Source organism: Zootoca vivipara, chromosome 2 (assembly GCF_963506605.1).
Source record: "Zootoca vivipara chromosome 2, rZooViv1.1, whole genome shotgun sequence".
NCBI lineage: Eukaryota > Metazoa > Chordata > Lepidosauria > Squamata > Lacertidae > Zootoca > Zootoca vivipara.
Window position 1 is genome coordinate 91082762 of NC_083277.1, and position 18351 is coordinate 91101112.

The following is an 18351-nucleotide window of genomic DNA, read 5'->3' on the forward strand; positions in this document are numbered from 1 at the left end:
CATACTAGCAGTTGAGGCACAGACCCATGGTGTTCCACTGAGTTGTGATATGACCCTTTAAAGACAAATGCTGTCCCTTGAAATAATCTATATACTCCAGGCTTGAGTCTATTTGAACTGATAGGGAGACAGGTATTGCTGATGGCTAGAGTTTTTCTATCAACTCAATGCACAAATGTTCATTCATTTGTAAAGTCTTAATTTTATCCATAGACAATTGCTAAGAATACAATAAAATCTTCTTGGCTTTGGTTTTGTCATCAGCCTGACTTTTAAAATTAGCTTTGGTTTCCCAAAGCAAAAAATAAACATCCAAGACAGGTTGATGTTTTAGACGGCTGGTGTTCGATAGGAATCCAAAACAAAATGATTTTGCTGGTTCAAAAAGTCAAGGCAGTATGTCTAATGCTTAGTAACTTCCAAACGCTACATAAATATTAACTCAATTAAGCCTGCCCTTATTCTTCCCTATTTGACAGGCTATTCTTGGTGATATCCAATGTCAATCATACTCTTGAGTATGACTTAATTGGACATCACCCATAGCTAACTGAGACAAGCTGAATCAGTGTGCCCTGTCATGGCTCCTTGACTGCTTGATCTTTTCGCCTAAGAGTAAGGAAGAAACGAATGCTGTCGTTTATAGAAGAAGAGAAGAGAAGAGTTTGGATTTGATATCCCGCTTTATCACTACCCGAAGGAGTCTCAAAGCGGCTAACATTCTCCTTTCCCTTCCTCCCCCACAACAGACACCCTGTGAGGTAGGTGGGGCTGAGAGACTTCAGAGAAGTGTGACTAGCCCAAGGTCATCCAGCAGCTGCATGTGGAGGAGCGGAGACGAGAACCCGGTTCCCCAGATTACGAGTCTACCGCTCTTAACCACTACACCACACTGGCTCTCTCTCTCAGTTTATAGGAACTGAGGCTTCTAATAATCTTCCAGCTCCTGGCACAATTGCTACCACATTCAGTTTGTGAAGGTTGCATTTTATTAATCTCACCAAGCCTGTATTCACATCCGTAGCCCATGCAATTTTTCTGCCTAATAACCTTTTGGTGCATTGCAAACTTGCAACGTCACCTGAATGCAAAAGTGATTGCATTGGTAGCTAGCACGGAGGAGCTTGTTTGTGATTCTTAAAGCTGTTGAGAGGTGGGGATGAGAATAAACACCGATTTGAACAATTATTGTGCAGGTGGCATGTTGTGGGCTGGGGTGCGATGCTAGCAGATTACGGCTATTGTTGTTTCCAGTGGTTTGACATCACCCCTGGAGGCATACTCCATTGTCTCTCGAGACAGATGTATGCCAACATTTACTGTGGCATGGAAAGGTGAAGTCACACATACAAATTCTAATGAGGTGTCATCATTTCTGAATCCAGTTGACAGCTATTTCTGGACCTCTTCCCCTTTTCAGTACAGATTAAACTTGAATTAGTGAGAGCAAGAAAGTCAGGAGGTTCATTGGTGTGCAGAAGTTGTTAGTAAGTTGTATTGCTTTAGAAGCTAATTGATTTTTATTGATTTTTAAGGGGGAATTTCTAGGTTCATTTCTGAGCCAATCTAGGGCTGCTTGCACATTTCTAGACTTGAAAGCCCTACATTTATGCTCATGGAAGAAACCACTTGGTACAGGTGTGTGTGTGTGTGAGTGTGAGAGTGTGTGACGGTCTAACAGAAGATGTTCAACCCAACCATTTTGTTTTCCTGGGGAGAGTATCAGAATAACTAAATAATGAAATAAAGGCGTGATATGAATTTCCAGGGCAGATGAACAAATTAAACATCCACAGGTCAAGGAATCTAGGTGGAATATACACCTAGTTCTTAAACTCAGTTCCTAACTCACAAAATGAAATTGATGTTCTATTGAAAAATAGAGTAGTTCCAGCTGTCAGCTAGCGCCTCTTTCATTGGATGTCACCAGTGTGGCAAGCACTCTGCAGTCCCTTCCACTAGGGACTTCAGAGTATATTTTATCTTTTTATTTTAGTAGCCACCTTATGTTTTTCTGTTGAAAGAAAAAAAAGTACTGTAGAGAAACTATTAATAAAGCAGAATGACAAGACCAGAATTCGGCATAGAAAACAACGTACAGTGGTACCTTGGTTTATGAACACAATTGGTTCCAGAAGTCTGTTCATAAACTGAAGTGTTCATAAACTGAAGCGAACTTTCCCATTGAAAGTAATGGAAAGTAGATTAATCTGTACCAGATGGTCCGCGGAGTACTTAAACTGAAGCGAACTTTCCCATTGAAGGTAATGGAAAGTGGATTAATCCGTTCCAGACAGGTCCGCGAAGTACTCAACCTGAAGCATACTTAACCCGAAGCATGGGTGTAATTGGTTCCGGAAGTCTGTTCATAAACTGAAGCGGTCATAAACTGAAGCGAACTTTCCCATTGAAAGTAATGGAAAGTGAATTAATCCGTTCCAGGTGGGTCTGCGGCGTTCGTAAACCGAAAATTCATAAACCGAGGTGTTCATAAACTGAGGTTCCACTGTAGTATAAATGGATGTCATCTAGACCTTGAATTTTGGTCTGTATCAGAGAGTATTTATGAAGCTTCTTTACCATTGTAAAAGAGTATCACATACTTAATTTAAAAAATCCTGATCAGAAGCAGAATGTTAATTGAGAGAGAGAGTACATAGGTAGCATTTGGTTAACTAAAAATACCATATTTTTCTGTGTATAAGACAACCCCTATTTTTTTGAACCCTAAATTAAGAAATCAGTATTTTTTGGTTGCCAAAGTTGTTGAGCTTTTCTGGGGCAATCTCAAAGTTGTTGATCGCCCTGCCGAAAACCATGTATAAGACGACACCCAGCCACCCCATTTTTTACTCAAAAAATTAAGGGGGGAAAAACCATTGTCTTTTATACACAGAAAAATACGGCAAGTAAGAAAAGCCAAGATGCTTCCTAAATTAAACACAAAGAGCTGTGGGGTGGTAGTTTCAGAAATGCAGGTAACTGCTGACCTATCCTGGATGATCTCCAAGCACGCTTAATAAAGCCAATTAGAGAGAATCATCAGTGAATTACCATGAAGACAGTTACACAGAGGCAAGCACAGAATATGTATTTGTTCTGGAGAAAGTTGTTACCAGAGTTAGGATTTAATAATCACACTGCGCTCATGCCTCTTAAGAGGTCAAGGCAATGAACACGATTAAAAGGTTCACTTTGAAGGAAAACCTTTGATATAAGTTTGGTGGTGGATAAATTTGCTACATGGGTTTTGCTAAGGCTGTGAATCTAGGAAGGTAGATGGTTGTTGGGATAACTTTAGTATGTGTGGGAGCATCTTTTGTGGTGTACTCTCACATGCAGGGGGAAGCATGAGGTTTGAGCAGCCACCTCTACCCACAGCAGGGTGACCTTCATGAACCTCCCCTAGCATGAGCCTGGGTCAAGCCTGCCATGTTAAATCTCCCACAATGCCCCAGAGCATTTGACATAGCATTGCTGAATGACATTCTCTGGGGCACTGTGGGAAATGTTGGGCAGGAAGCCCAAAACAGGAGGCAGAGTCAAAAACAGTGCACCTGCTAGATACTGTCGCCAGTCCTGAGCATTTCTAAACAAGCATCACGTGGCAAAATGCAAACAGACAACAAGGACGCCATGAGCCACAAGTTTCTCGTTCCAGCTGATAGTTGGTTCTTGGGTTAGTTTGTTTTATCAGAAAGGTGGGTCACCAAAACACCTTGAGTTTCAATACTTTGTGGTTACTTGCCATACATATCATACCATGAATTGCAAAGTATGAGCAAAGCTGCCGGATACGTTGAGTTTCCCTTGACTAGGCCTGTTGGCCAAGGTGCAGAAAGAGAACTCAGAAAAGCAAATACCTTCCTAGGGCTGTCTCAACATGTCAGGGAGGCTGCATGGGTAATGATGACTAATATTCCTTCTCGTTTGGCAGAAAGTTGAAGTTCTGGGTGGTGTCCAAGTGTTTGCCGTCAACGGCTCCTCCTCATTCCAGGGATGGGGAGCCAGTGGGGCGTCAGCAAGAGACAAGCAACTTGTGCAATTGACATGAGAAAGGTTAAACCAGTTTCTGCATTCAAACTGGTAGGACTAGTGATCTCTGAGGAAAACAGGAGCCTGGTTGTGTGTGTGCCCTCTCTCACCAAACATGACCACCCACCTTCTTTGACAGTGACAGAGAATAAAGTTGCGCACAGGTATAATAGATTAAAATTAGTGGAAGTGAGGGAGATAAAATAGAGGTTGTAGATAATACAATGGTGTGAAATAAGTATTGATAGAAGTTAAGGACAATTAAATTAAGAAGTAAGATCTAGACAGAATATAAAAGGATAAGATATAAAAGATTAAAGAATTAAGGTATAGTTAAAGTAATAATTAGAATTTATATAAGATTTAGAGTTTACTACGGAGGATATGTAAAGAATCGCAGAAGGAGGTGGAATGAGGAAGTCAATAGATTGGAAATAAGGGTTATAGTTAGAATTTTTGTTTTTTGCATTTTTTCTTTTTTTGTATTCTTGTTTTTTTCTTTTTTATGTTTTGTAATTTTCTTCGTGTCTTTGGTATTTTTGTATGTTTTGTTGTTTGAGAAAATCTTTAATAAATACATTATTAAAAAATAAAAATAAAATTGCACACAGGAACAATTGGTTGCATCCAGTTGTGTGCGTGGAACAACTTCTGCTCGTGTAAAAAAATGTCTCCTCCCTTTCCTTTCCTCTCCCCACACCCCACATCTGCTCTAGGGGTTTTCACAACCCGCCACAGCATAGAATCATAGAATCACAAGGGCCATCCAGTCCAAACCCCTGCCAAGCAGGAAAGCAGATTTGGAGGCAGAGCAAAGAGGAGGAGAGGGAGTGGAAGTTCTGTTGGGCTCATGGAAGTCATTGCATGTGCTCAGTGACTTAGCTTAGATTCAATCTGACATATATTGCTGTTTTGAGTGCTAAGAAAATGTGACATTCCTGAGACAGAAAAGCCCCCTTGAAAGGATCTAGATCTATCTATCTATCTATCATCTATCTATCTATCTATCTATCTATCTATCTATCTATCTATCTATCATCTATCTATCTATCTATCTATAGTATCTATCTATCTATCTATCTATCTATCTATCTATCATCTATCCATATAATAATTAAATATTTCTATCGCAGCCCATCAATAAAAAATCCCTGGGCATCCTACAAACAAGACAAGATTATAATTACAGCATGTAATAATGTTTAAAATCCCACAAGAAAACAACACCTCGCTTTCTTTACAGTAACTGTTTGCAATAATAGCACAGACAGTTTACAGCCTACACTAAATTCACTAGGCCACAATTGTCCAAGCTTAATTTAAAAGGAAAATTACTAAGGTGGAACAGAGAGAGAGAGTGTGTGTGTGATGATCCACCATAAGAAGTAAGGATGACTCAACATGCATAATCACTCTTTTTCTCTCCATTCCACTTTCCTAATTTATTCTAGCCTTTGTTGCTGCTCTACTAGAAAAGCAGGATTAACAGATCAGAGAGCCTAAATTGAAACTAAACTTGGAAGGCCACTCAACATTTTAACTGAAGTGGTACAGAGCCCTTCATGGACTTCTCCAAGCCATCTAAAGTTTTAGAACTCTCATTTCTCCTTTCGCCATTGATTTATGCTACCAGTAATGATAGGGTGTGTCTGAAGACATAGGATTTGTGTAAACTGAATACTGCTGATGGTACGTACCTCTGTCATTTTTCTGCAACAAAGGACAGCTGTTTCTCAGATATTCATTACATCAGCTCATTTTTATTGCTACGCTTTCCTGCATGCACACACTCTTATTTTCTGTTGATTAATCTGAAATAAGCCAGTTTATTTTGATTTTGGCTTGCAATCCCACAGTACAGGAGACAAAAAGCATGTGCTTAGATGCATATACATGTGCCACAGAGCCTTGACCAATTGCTAGCTTCAGGGTGAATTGATACAATCTTTAGCCTCAGATACTTCTTTTCAAAGTTTATGCTGCCATTTTTAATCTGTGCATGCTAATGACGTAGCACTGTGTGTTAGCAGGGATGGGGGAGAATTTTGTTCAAATTTGCATTTTAAGGAGAAACTGCTTAATTCATACTACTTGAACAAATACGCGAACCAAAACACAGCTAACCTTTGAAAAGTTGTACTTCCATGAATTTTACAATGCCATTCTCCAGCAAAAAATTGTACAGAAATGCAAATACACAAAAATGTGTATATTAGTGAAGATCACATACAATAAATACATAAAATTTGGGGAAATTGCTTACAAAAATTTGTATATTGGATGCATACACACACACACACACACACACACACACACTTGTGGAAATGTATAAAATGCATATAACTTTTCATGTGGATTTGTGGGTGGGTGTAAAATTATGTCAATTGTATTTAAGGTTGGAAAATGAGTTTTCCTTTCCAGTTGTGTTTTTAAAAAACAACAACCATAAAATAGCCTCCAGATATTCACTGAATAATATTTACCAAATATACTTGTAACCAGCATTCCGTTGTAACCAGCAGTTATATTTTGCAGCGTTGATATGCAACACAGTGCAGTGCTAGTTACCAGCATGGGCAGCTGATATGTAATGGTACAGTGGCTATCAAGCTTCAAGGAGCACTTTCTACTTTGGCACCTGCCAAGGAACCTCTGTGTGCCACAACATTCTTGTGGAAGAACCCTGAAAATGATTCTGGTGCATGTTATCGGGTTCATAAATGCTCAGTTCACTCACAAGGGCAATGCTGAGTCCCACAAGAACACGTTGCGCGCCCATATAACATACCTATTCTCTTGTGGTTGTTGAAGTAACGTCAGTTGTTCTTCTCACAGAAGAGTATTGCTAAACTCTCTGTCCATGACACAATGTGGAGACTAGAGACAGGAAGAGCTGACGGTTAATGATATGAAAGGGGAGCTGTTCTGCCTTTTGATTTCAATCATGGGGTGGTAAAAAGTCAGGTTTGAAATCACCTTCAATCCCAGTATTCAGGGGCTGATGGAGAATCAGGCATCAAGGCATGGCTCAGGAATGGCTCAAATCAACTACAGTATTGCTCTTTGCAACATATAACGTAGCACACCCTAGGTGGTTCTCAAGTAGTCACTAGGAAATCATCAATGGGCTGAATGAGCATTGTGTCTGGATTGTCAGGCTGCTGACAATCCTTAGTATTAATTTGTGGTTACAGGAGTGTATGGAGAAGGCAATTTCTCAGTCTGGTGGAGAATTGTGGAGAAGGATTATTGGACAGAACTGGAAAGACTTGTGAAGAAGAAACAGTCGACTGAAGTTACGGGATGTGAGGGACAGGGGATATCGCGAAGTCCCTCCCCTCCTGAGTTCAAGCCCATCCCCGAGCACAGGGGAAAGCAGAGAGAGTTCCGATTCCAGTGGGGAAGCAGGAAGTCGTGTCCGAGGCTCAGGCAGGGTAGCAGAGCCAGGGTCTCAGGTGGAACAGGAAGGGGCAAATAAGGGGGGGAGACCCATCCCCCCAACTCCGGAATTGCGCAGAAAGAGGAGAGGAAAGAGGATGGGTCTACCGAGGCTTTTGTGTTGGAGAAAGACGCGCCAAAAGCCATTCGGAGGTTCTGAACCCGACTGAACACATAGCTCCGTGTATATAGCAATGACCTCAGCACTGTAAATACGCAGCACCAATAAAAGAATAAAATGCAGAGCTGTGTAGAGTCGTTACTCTGAAGTAGCCCGCTCCGGCCACTGTGACAGCAACCTCCGAATCTTTTTTTGGGCTACTTTGGAGTTGCTGGGATGAGTGCGTCAGAGGCGGAGAAATGGCGGCAGATCGCGGAGAAAGCCCAACAGGACCTGCAGCAACTGGCGCTGCAGGCACAGGGGGAATTAAAGGCAGCTAAAGAAGAAACCAAGAAGGTCCAGGAGGACCGGCTACAACTTGCGGAACAGGTGAAAGCGCTTCAGGAAAAAGAGCAGCAATTAAGGGCGGTGGCGGTAGAGCTCCAAAACAAGCTGGATGCCGAGAAAAACAAGGCGGGAGGGGCCCCCCAACTCCAAGTGCTGCCAGGAAGGAGAGCGGGGACCCTAGTAAGCAAGTTCAATGGAGACCCGAGGGAATATCATGGCTTTGAGACTGAGATCGTGTATGCTCTTGAGCTGCACCATGATGAGTTCCCTGATGATGAGCACAGGGTAGCGTTTATTGTGGAACACCTTACAGGGGCAGCCAGGGAGTGGCTAAGACCGTTAATCGCGACAAAAAATCCTTGCATGAAGAATGTCAAACTATTTCTAGAGGCTTTAAAAACTATGTATGCGTCCGATAGTCATATGGACCAGACCAAGGAGGAACTGCATAATTTAAGGCAAAGAACAATGACAGTTCGCGAATATTGGGCGAGATTCACCATGCTAGTGCACAGACTGGGGTGGGAACTGCACTCGCCTCCGATGGAAGCGGCGTTCTACCTGGGGTTGAATGAGGATGTGAAAGATGAGCTCTCGAGAGGTCCAAAGCCCAGTAATATGGATCAGCTGAGCAAAGCGGCTCTGGCGGTGGGGGTGAGACAGGAATCCCGGTGGAACGACAAGCAAGCAACGCGCGCAAAGCGGGCTTGGTTCCCACGGTTGCAGGAGAAGCCACTCCCCCAACAACCCTTCCAAGCCACGCCTGGGACCAGCCAGGACCAGGAACCCATGCAAATTGATAGCACGCGCGCGCGGGGGGGCTTTTCAAACCCCAGCGGCGACAAGACGCAAGGAGGGAAGGGGCGGGAATTGCTTTCTCTGCAACTCCCCCCAGCATCTCGTCAGAGACTGCCCACATCGCAGAGAGTGGCAAGGAAAGGCGGGAACGGTTGTGCCCTCCCCCACTGACGCAGCACCACAGCAGGGAAACGGGAAAGCCTGGTTGCAGGAGACAAGGGGCAGCAGCCAGGCGCAGTCAGCAGACAACAGCCCCAGCCCGCCCACCCGCACAGCGCGGAGCAGAGCCAGCCCAACCCTCCCAGAGCAGGAGTGGTTCTAGAAGTGACGTTAACGCTCCCAAATGGCTATCCCCTGACAGTCCTCGCCTTAATTGACAGTGGTGCATCTGCCAACTTCTTCTCGAGAAACTTTGCAGAAGAGCACCAAATACAGCTTCTGCAGCTGGACTTTCCCTTGCACGTAGCCACCATTGACGGCAGGGAGCTGCTGGGAGGGGCCATCACTCATCAAACCCCCCCCCATGAGAATGACGGTGGGAAGGCACTCTGAGACACTGGCATTCAACGTCACCACAATCTCAGACCCCCCCATCGTCTTGGGCATGAGCTGGCTGGCGCGCCATGACCCCTCCATCAGTTGGCACCAGAGATGCATCACGTTTGGGTCGGACTTTTGTCTGGAACATTGCATGCAGCACCAACCAGGGGAGGGGCCTCCAATAGCCACGGTGGCCACCATGCACGTCAAAGGGGGTGAGGCGATACCCAAACCATACTGGGACCTGCAGGAGGTCTTCAGCGAAGCGGAGTCCGACCACCTGCCCCCACACAGGTCTTTTGACTGCCAGATCAACCTGGTGCCAGGGGCAACGATACCCCCAGCCAAGCTGTACGCCATGTCAGATCAGGAGCTGGAGGATCTGCGTGTGTTTATAGACAAGAACCTCAAACGGGGGTTCATCAGAGAAAGCAAGGCAGCAGGGGGCAGCCCGGTCTTCTGGGTGGACAAGAAAGACACGCAACAGCGCCGTCTTGTGGTGGATTTTAGACGACTGAATTCAGTGACAGAGCCAGTGGCATTCCCCATGCCCAGAGTGGACGATCTCCTGACAGCGGCACGCAGGGGCAAGATTTTCACCAAGCTAGACCTGAGGGGGGCGTACAACTTAATCAGGATCCGGGAAGGCGATGAGTGGAAAACCACGATGTTCACGCCCCTGGGCTCTTTTGAATATCTGGTGATGCCCTTCGGGTTGCAAGGGGGCTCAGCATGCTTCCAGGCCTTCATGCACCACGTCCTGGGGTCCCTCCTCTTCAAGAACTGCTTGGTCTTCCTGGATGACATCCTTATCTATTCCAACGATCCAGTGCAACATGTGAAGGATGTCAGGGAGGTGTTGCAGCGCCTGAAGGAGAACCACCTGTATGTGAAGCTGGAGAAGTGCAAGTTTCACACCAGGGAAGTAGACTTCCTGGGCTACAAACTGTCAGACAAGGGGCTGGCGATGGACAAGGACAAGGTACAAGCCATCCTGGACTGGCACAGCCCCAGGACGCGCAAAGATGCCCAACGCCTCCTAGGCTTCGCCAACTTCTACAGGAAATTCATCAAGAACTTCTCACGGGTTACGACTCCCATCACGGACTGCCTGAGAGGCAAGCAGAAGTTCAGGTGGACACAGGAGGCGCAAGCAGCGTTTGAAAGCCTCAAGAGGGTGTTTGCTTCGGACCAAAACCTGTTCCACGTGGTGCAGGATGCGCCCCTACGCGTTGAGACCGATGCTTCAGACAGGGCTTTGGGAGCGATCCTGTTGCAACTGGACGCCAACAGAGAGTGGAGACCTTGTGCCTTCTTCTCCAGGAAGCTGACCCAGCCAGAACGCAACTACACGGTGTTTGATAGGGAACTTCTTGCGATCCACGCTGCTTTCCAGCACTGGCGACACTTCCTGGTGGGCGCCAAGCACTGACCACAAGAACCTGGAGTTCTGGAGAACAGCCAGGGTGCTCAACCAGCGACAGATACGGTGGGCAGAGTTCTTCTCGAACTTCAACTTCTCCATCCACTACATCCCGGGGGAGCAGAATGTCAGGGCGGATGCCCTCTCCCGCAAACCAGAGTACATGGAGCAGGAGTTGCCACCAGCACCCAGGCACATTTCCCCCCCATCAGCATGGTCCTGCGGAGCAGCAGTGGTGAGCGAGGCAGAACTCACAGCACTGACAGCAGCTGATGAGTTTGCCACCCGCATCTTCAGAGAACTGAGAGGGGGGAGGGAGCAGGCAAAAGACTTTGCAGAACGCAGGGGGCTGCTTTTCTACAAGGGGGCACTGTACCTGCCCACCACCCAGCTTAGACGTAAGGTCCTCAAGCAGATGCACGACAACCCAACGGCGGGTCATTTTGGAAGGGACAAAACCGCTCACCTAGTCATGAGACACTTCTGGTGGCCAGGGGTGCGGGAAGATGTTAGAGACTATGTACGGGGCTGTGACACCTGCCAGTGGGCAAAGGTAGTCAGAGCAGCCCCAGCAGGATTGCTGGAGCCCTTAGCCACACCACACAGGCCGTGGGAAGTGGTGTCCATGGACTTCATCACGGACCTGCCTGCGTCCAGGGGCAAGACCGCAGTGGTGGTGGTGGTGGACCTTATGTCCAAAATGTGCCACTTTATACCGTGTGCCAGGGCGGTCTCTGCAGAAGAGACAGCCAAACTGTTTGTTGACCACGTATTCAGACTGCATGGATTACCTTTAAGGGTTATTTCGGATCGTGGCCGCCAATTTGTTTCCAGGTTCTGGAGGCGGCTCATGAACCTCCTGCAGGTGGAGGTCAGCTTATCGACGGCTAGACACCCGCAGACCAACGGACAGGCGGAGAGGGTCAACGCCATTCTGCAGCAGTACCTAAGATGCTACGTCAGCCAGAGACAAACGGACTGGGTGGATCGCCTGCCACTGGCGGAATTTGCCTACAATAATGCAGTGCACGTCTCCACAGGGGTGTCGCCCTTTAAGGCCAATTATGGGCGCGACCTCAGATCTTTCCCGGAGAGGGAGGGGGAGGAGGAGGAGGAGGGCCCACTGGCAGAGGATTGGGCAGAGGAACTGGAGACGGTGCACCAGCAGCTCAGAGAACACTTGGAGAGGGCCAAGGAAGCGTACAAGAAGGGGGCAGATCGCCACAGGCGACAAGGGGAGGTCATCAGGGTGGGGGACAAGGTTTGGTTGTCCTCGGAGGGCCTTCCCATTAGAGGGAGGTGCAAAAAGCTGGCGCCCAGACGGCTGGGCCCCTTCACGGTCACGCAACAGGTCAATCCGATGGCCTTCAGATTGGCACTACCAGAGGACATGAGGGTGCATCCAGTGTTTCATAGATCGCTGCTGTCGCCGTACAGGGCAAGCAGCAGGCTCCGAGACAGCGACCAAACCCCCAAGGAAGGGGGGGAGAGGGAAGGCAGGGAGCAACTCAATGAGGCCACGGCCATCCTGGATTCACGGAGAGGGGTGGGGGGCCTGGAGTACCTCATGGCATGGGAGGACGCCCCGCCATCCCAAAATGAGTGGGTCCCAGCCTCTCAGATACAGGAGGAATTCTTGGTGGAAGAATTTCACGCCCTCTTTCCCCACAGACCCAAGCCCTGGCACATGGAAAGGGAGGGGGAGGGGGAGAGGGAGGAAGTACTGGAGAGCAGTTCACCATGGGGATGGGAAGCGGAGTTTGAGGAACCAGAGGAAGAAGTATGGGCGTCGCCGAGATCCACTCAGTCAGAGGAAGAAGCAGACTGGCAGCACATTTTTACCCCCACCAGCTCTGACGCCACGGACTTTTTGGGATTCCAGTCCTCCCAGGCGGAAGGGGGGGGCTCGCAAGACTGGGGGGAGGTGTTCACACCAACGGGCTCGGAAAGTACTGAGTTCTTAGGCTTCCAGTCGTCACCGACACCCGGGGGGGACCTGGGGAGGGGAGAAGGGGAGCTTGGAAGGGGGGTGGATGTGAGGGACAGGGGATATCGTGAAGTCCCTCCCCTCCTGAGTTCAAGCCCATCCCCGAGCACAGGGGAAAGCAGAGAGAGTTCCGATTCCAGTGGGGAAGCAGGAAGTCGTGTCCGAGGCTCAGGCAGGGTAGCGGAGCCAGGGTCTCAGGTGGAACAGGAAGGGGCAAATAAGGGGGGGAGACCCATCCCCCCAACTCCGGAATTGCGCAGAAAGAGGAGAGGAAAGAGGATGGGTCTACCGAGGCTTTTGTGTTGGAGAAAGACGCGCCAAAAGCCATTCGGAGGTTCTGAACCCGACTGAACACATAGCTCCGTGTATATAGCAATGACCTCAGCACTGTAAATACGCAGCACCAATAAAAGAATAAAATGCAGAGCTGTGTAGAGTCGTTACTCTGAAGTAGCCCGCTCCGGCCACTGTGACACGGGACATAGCATCTTTGGACTTTGGATGTGCAATGACTTTGAAAGCTGAAAACCCTCTGTAGGCAGCTGTGTATAATATGTATATAGTGTGTTTTGTGTTTACCAAGTGAAACAACCTCTGCTACATTTTGTCTGCTTTGGGAAGCTGTAATGGTGTTGTTGCGGCTACTCTCGAGTAAGGACACCCAAGTCCGTACTTGTCTTTAAAGGTTTTATTGTGCATAGTATTTACAATGCAGAGATAGCAGATAACATGACCTCCTAGTGACTTGCAGAATCCAGGAGTGGACGTTTCCTGTTGCGTGACCAGCATAAGAGTTTGGGCACCGCGAAACACCTCCTCCCGACCTTAGGTTTAGTGGCGCACCTTAATTTGGGCACCGGAAGGGGCTGCCTGTTCCCCTCCACCTCTTGCTCAAGGCAGAGTAAAGGCTCTCCAACATCACTGAGCCTTGCCACCTCCATGCCGCTAACTTCCTCATTCCCCCCACCTGACCCACTGCTGGGCGTAGAGCTGGTCAACAGGATGGGGGGAGGTTCCCTGTAGGAAGGTCCCCTGACAGAAGCTTAATCGCTTTGCTGAACTTCTGACTGGGAGGGTCTCCTTGTGAGCTGGAAGTGCAGCGGGGCTTTGTTGAGGCTGCTCAGCTGATACACAGAGAAGCCACTAGGACTCCCCATTTACGTGCATTTCATTTGGGGGGGGAGGGGTCCCGAAGGTAAGTGGAGAGTCACCTGTATTTGCCAATTACATAATGATTAATCAGGCCAAGACTCAAATGAAAACTTACTACTGTAATCTGTATGCACCTGATTTCTCTGTTCCTGTCCTCAGATCCTCAAGCACAAATGACTTGGCTGTGCTCATCTCTCGCATGCAAAGAAATGCTGACCAGGTGGAAAAGGACATCCTTGAAACACAAAACAAACTTAAGCAGGTAAATTTGGGAGGTTGATATGAGACCCAAGCTATGAAGGGGTATTGGAGAAAGCCCTAAATAGAGCATTAAAACCCTGAAGATTCAGCTGCATATGTATATGCACACCCAATGTCTAGGTCAGGCACCCCCAAACTTCGGCCCTCCAGATGTTTTGGACTACAATTCCCATCTGCCCCGACCACTGGTCCTGTTAGCTAGGGATCATGGGAGTTGTAGGCCAAAACATCTGGAGGGCCGCAGTTTGGGGGTGCCTGGTCTAGGTGGTGTACAAGAGCTTAATACATCATCTTGTCTCCAACACAATACCTTCGGGAAGTATCATCTGTTGTTCATCCCTCAGCATGCTAAGTCTATCCTTCACGAATTTGTCTCACCTGTTTTTTGAATCCTCTAAGCTAGAGGCTACCAGTGTATATTTTGGCAGGGATTTCTGTGAATTAACGATTATGCACTGCCTGATGAAAAACACTTTCCTCAAGTTTGTGAAAATGCCGAGAACTGCCTGTTTGTACTCAAGAATAAGATTTGGATTTATGATTCACAGCCACTTCCTACCATCTCCAATGGATAATGGCATTTATGCACCAACACTTTTTTTGATTACAGGACAGCAGTTACCGCCAGCAGAACAAGCCTTTTGAGTTCCAGCAGGAGAATGCCAAAAACCTGAAAGAGGCCGAGGTGCTACTGAAGGACCTCTTCCTAGATGTGGACAAAGTCAAACGTCTGAAGCACCCTCAGGCCTTGGAAATTGAAAAAGAGTGAGCTTGTAGTGCTTCTGTTTGTTTGCAGCCCTTCTGAACTAAATTTAATTAAGTGCATGATGACTAGGGATGAGGCACAAATTAGATTCAGCTTGCATTTTAAGGCGAATCTTCCAAATCTGCACCTTCCAAAACAATGTACAGATGGAAATTCAACCATGCCTGGATAGCTCAGTTGGCTAGAGCAATGGTGCTGATAATCCCAAGGTTGCAGATTCAATACCCATTTGGGACACCTGTATATTCCTGCATTGCAGGGGGTTGGACTAGATGATCCTCAGGCTCCCTTCCAACTTTGCAATTCTGTTATTCTATTATTCAAAATTTGCACTTCTCCGAATTTTGCAGTGTGGTTCCCCAACCCAAGATATGTGTACAAAAATGCATGCACTAAGGTAAAGTTGCTCAGAAATGCATAAAGTAGTGAAAACAGCAGTGAAATTAATTAGAGGGAAAGTAAATATATGGGGAAATATGATTTAGAAAGATATATGTATATTAGGCAAATGTGCATACAAAGATATGCTTATTATGAGGAATCTGCACTAAAATGGAAGTCCGATAAACTTTAATTGGCAGCTCCTCCCATCCCTAATGGTGACCCATGTGGCTGACTGACATCAATAGGTGATAAACTCCAGACCAAACCTTTCAGGTCAATCAATGTGGTCCTGGTCAAATCTTCCTTAGGTTGGGGGACCTAATTTCTAACATAAACTTCCTTCTTTCTTGCAAAGCATCAAGCAACTGCACGGCCGAGTGACACACCAATGTGCCGAATATAGAGATCTGTATGAAAAGTTTACACTTCCTGAAGCTGGTTCCAAAGTGGACTGGGCAAAAATTCTAGAACAAAAGCAGGTAAAGGTTGCTAACTGGATACACTGGTATTTGATTTGAGCAAGTAGATTTGCTAATAAAGGTGAACATTAATTCCACTAAGGAAAACAAAAGGCATGATTCAAGAAGTGTGGTTATGTTCATGAGGATTTTATTTTTATTTATTAAATGTCTATACTGCCTTTCATCCAAAGATTCACACGACAGTTAATAATATAAAAACACAAAAAGACATAACATAGTAACAAACAAAAGCAATAGCCTTCCCTGCGTGGTTTAAAAGCCCATATAGTTTAACCAAATGCTACTTTTTGTCCAACTCTCCCTTCCCATCCACCATCACACAGCTTTTGTGAAGTTTCCCAAAGTTCTAGGAATAGTTAACTGAGCTACCTAGGAGGCTGCTTCGGGAAGGAAGAAGCCTCGCTGCTTTTGTATGGAGCGGTTCTTATTGTGTGATGTTTTGCATCGAAGCTCATTCACCCAGGACTTTGTAAGCATCATAACTCATGGGTTGACATGGTCCATGATACTGATTTGCCTGTGGTCAAGTGCATGTTATCTGAAGCAACCCGCAACTATCCTCTCACTTACCTGCTCACTAGGTTCATGAAAAAGTCTGCTTCACTACAGGCAAAACCTCTGTGTAGATTGAGCCTACCATATGAATCAGGTCTTCACTGCTAAGCAAATTGAAATGGCCCTGGCTCAACCATTCATAGCAGATAAGACCATCTTCAGATATGGCCCAGTATACATCTTGATGGGAATTCAGCCTGGTCATCATGATAATCATGGTAGTTATGGTATAGATTGCAGCCTTAGGCCCTCTTGTCACTGCCATCATTGAAGGAACTATAGCAGAAGGGGGTTTGTTTGGATTTTTTTAATGCAGTTTCTTTGCAGTAAACCTGAGAGAGTTTTTTTTAACATTGCAAATATCTTCAAGCAACACAGAAGATGCACCTGCTTTAATAGTGCCTTTGAAATACATGCCCCAGGCTTGTAATCAAGAAGAACCGGCACCTGTTTTGCTACTGAACAGTAATGTCTGAAAAACATACCCTTTGCCACAGACCTGGGGATTTTGCTTTCAACTACTGGCAGTAGACCTGAGGTTTTAGAATGGAGAGTTGTCTTGTCATCATTACAACTCTTTGGTGTCCAGATGGGCAGGGCATAAATAATAATACTTTGCTGATAATGTTGTTGTTCTTGATTATGATGATCTTCCAGCAGATGAAACAGGCCTCCTTAGTGCACAACCGACTGCCTTCTTCCTCCCTGACTCAGGGGAAGTCAGATTCCCTGTCTGGATGATGCTTCCCTCCACATCTCCTATTTACTCTATGGGCCCCTAATAAAGTCTGTGAGGAAGATAATCACACACATACATATATTTCTCTTCTCTGGTGTCCTAGCTATGGGCAGAGTAATGGCTGGAGGCAATTGCATTGTAGAGCTAGAAGATATTTTGGCTGCTGCCAACCACACTGTTGTCTTGGATGTAAGCATACTCAGCCATTTCTTCTCTGCATGAACCTTAACTCTCCTCCTGCCCTGCTTCCTTGTAAAATCAACAGCTAAGGCTGTGTACACACTATACCTTTAAAGCACATTCAAAGCATGTTTCTCCCATAAAAGAATTCTATGCACTGTAGTTTACCCCTTAGAGTTACAATTCCCGGTAAGCCTTAACAAACTACAGTGCCCAGAATTTTCTGAGGTGGGAAATGTGCTTTAAATGTGTTTTAAAGGTATAGTGTGTACACAGCCTAAGGTCCTCCTGAATCAAAGGGATCTCCTCTGTCTGAAAAGCTTCATGGCAGAAAGAAGTTTGTCTGGGGGGCAGTTTTACCGATAATGGTTTTGTGCTGGTAAAACCACCAGGCCTTTTGAACCTGTCCTGAGAGCCTCTGCCTCCCCTCTTCTGTTTTCTCCTGCTCTGTTGTTCTGGTGCTCAGCAACCCCCTACATCACAAGGTAAGGAGGTACTGATTGCTGGCAGCTACCATGAGGAACAGATCTTGGCGGAGGAGGTTAGAGGAATGGACTGGTCTTTCTCAGTTGGGTAACCCTTAAAGTGCTCTTACTGGCTTTGTTGCAGAAAGAAATCGATGCAGGGAAATATGGACCTACTATGCCAGAGCTGGAGAAACAGGTAGCAGAACACAACATCCTTCAGAAGGAGATAGAAGCATATGGACTCCAGATCAAGAACATTCATAGTTCGGTAAAATGGCATATTTCATCTCCCTTTCCAACTCTGTTGCTAGACCCGGTTGTGTGCCCCCAGAATGTGTTCAGTAGGGATCCCTCAACCCTGCAGGACAGATTCCGAGGATGTGCAGAGTATTGCAGATATTAATATTGTGCAGCTGGAAGCAACTGGATGCATAAAAACTGACTCCTTTTGAAATAAAACATGGTCCAGACCCATTAGATATTATTCAAAACTTTACTTTCTTCAAAACAGAACAAAAACATCAATGATACATCCAATACAATATCTTGCGCTGTCCAGCACAGGCTCAGCATCTTATAAATAAAAGGTCTATAAAATCTCAACAGTTAAAAACTTGAGAAAATAATGAATTTTTGAGCTGATGCTAAAAAGATAACAGATGCAAGATGCTTAAATAAACATAGCTTTGGTTCTTC

The 18351-nt window shown here is 46.1% G+C and overlaps 1 protein-coding gene across 1 annotated transcript in view; it reads left to right on the top strand.

The window, feature by feature from the left end:
* EVPL (envoplakin) overlaps positions 1 to 18351 on the top strand; it is a 57803-nt gene that overhangs the window by 15329 nt on the left and 24123 nt on the right. Inside the window, exons 4-7 of the mRNA XM_035104522.2 lie at positions 13981 to 14083; positions 14693 to 14847; positions 15588 to 15711; positions 17798 to 17923. Of these exons, the coding sequence (XP_034960413.1) occupies positions 13981 to 14083; positions 14693 to 14847; positions 15588 to 15711; positions 17798 to 17923 (508 nt within the window). The remainder of the gene's footprint in view (positions 1 to 13980; positions 14084 to 14692; positions 14848 to 15587; positions 15712 to 17797; positions 17924 to 18351) is intronic.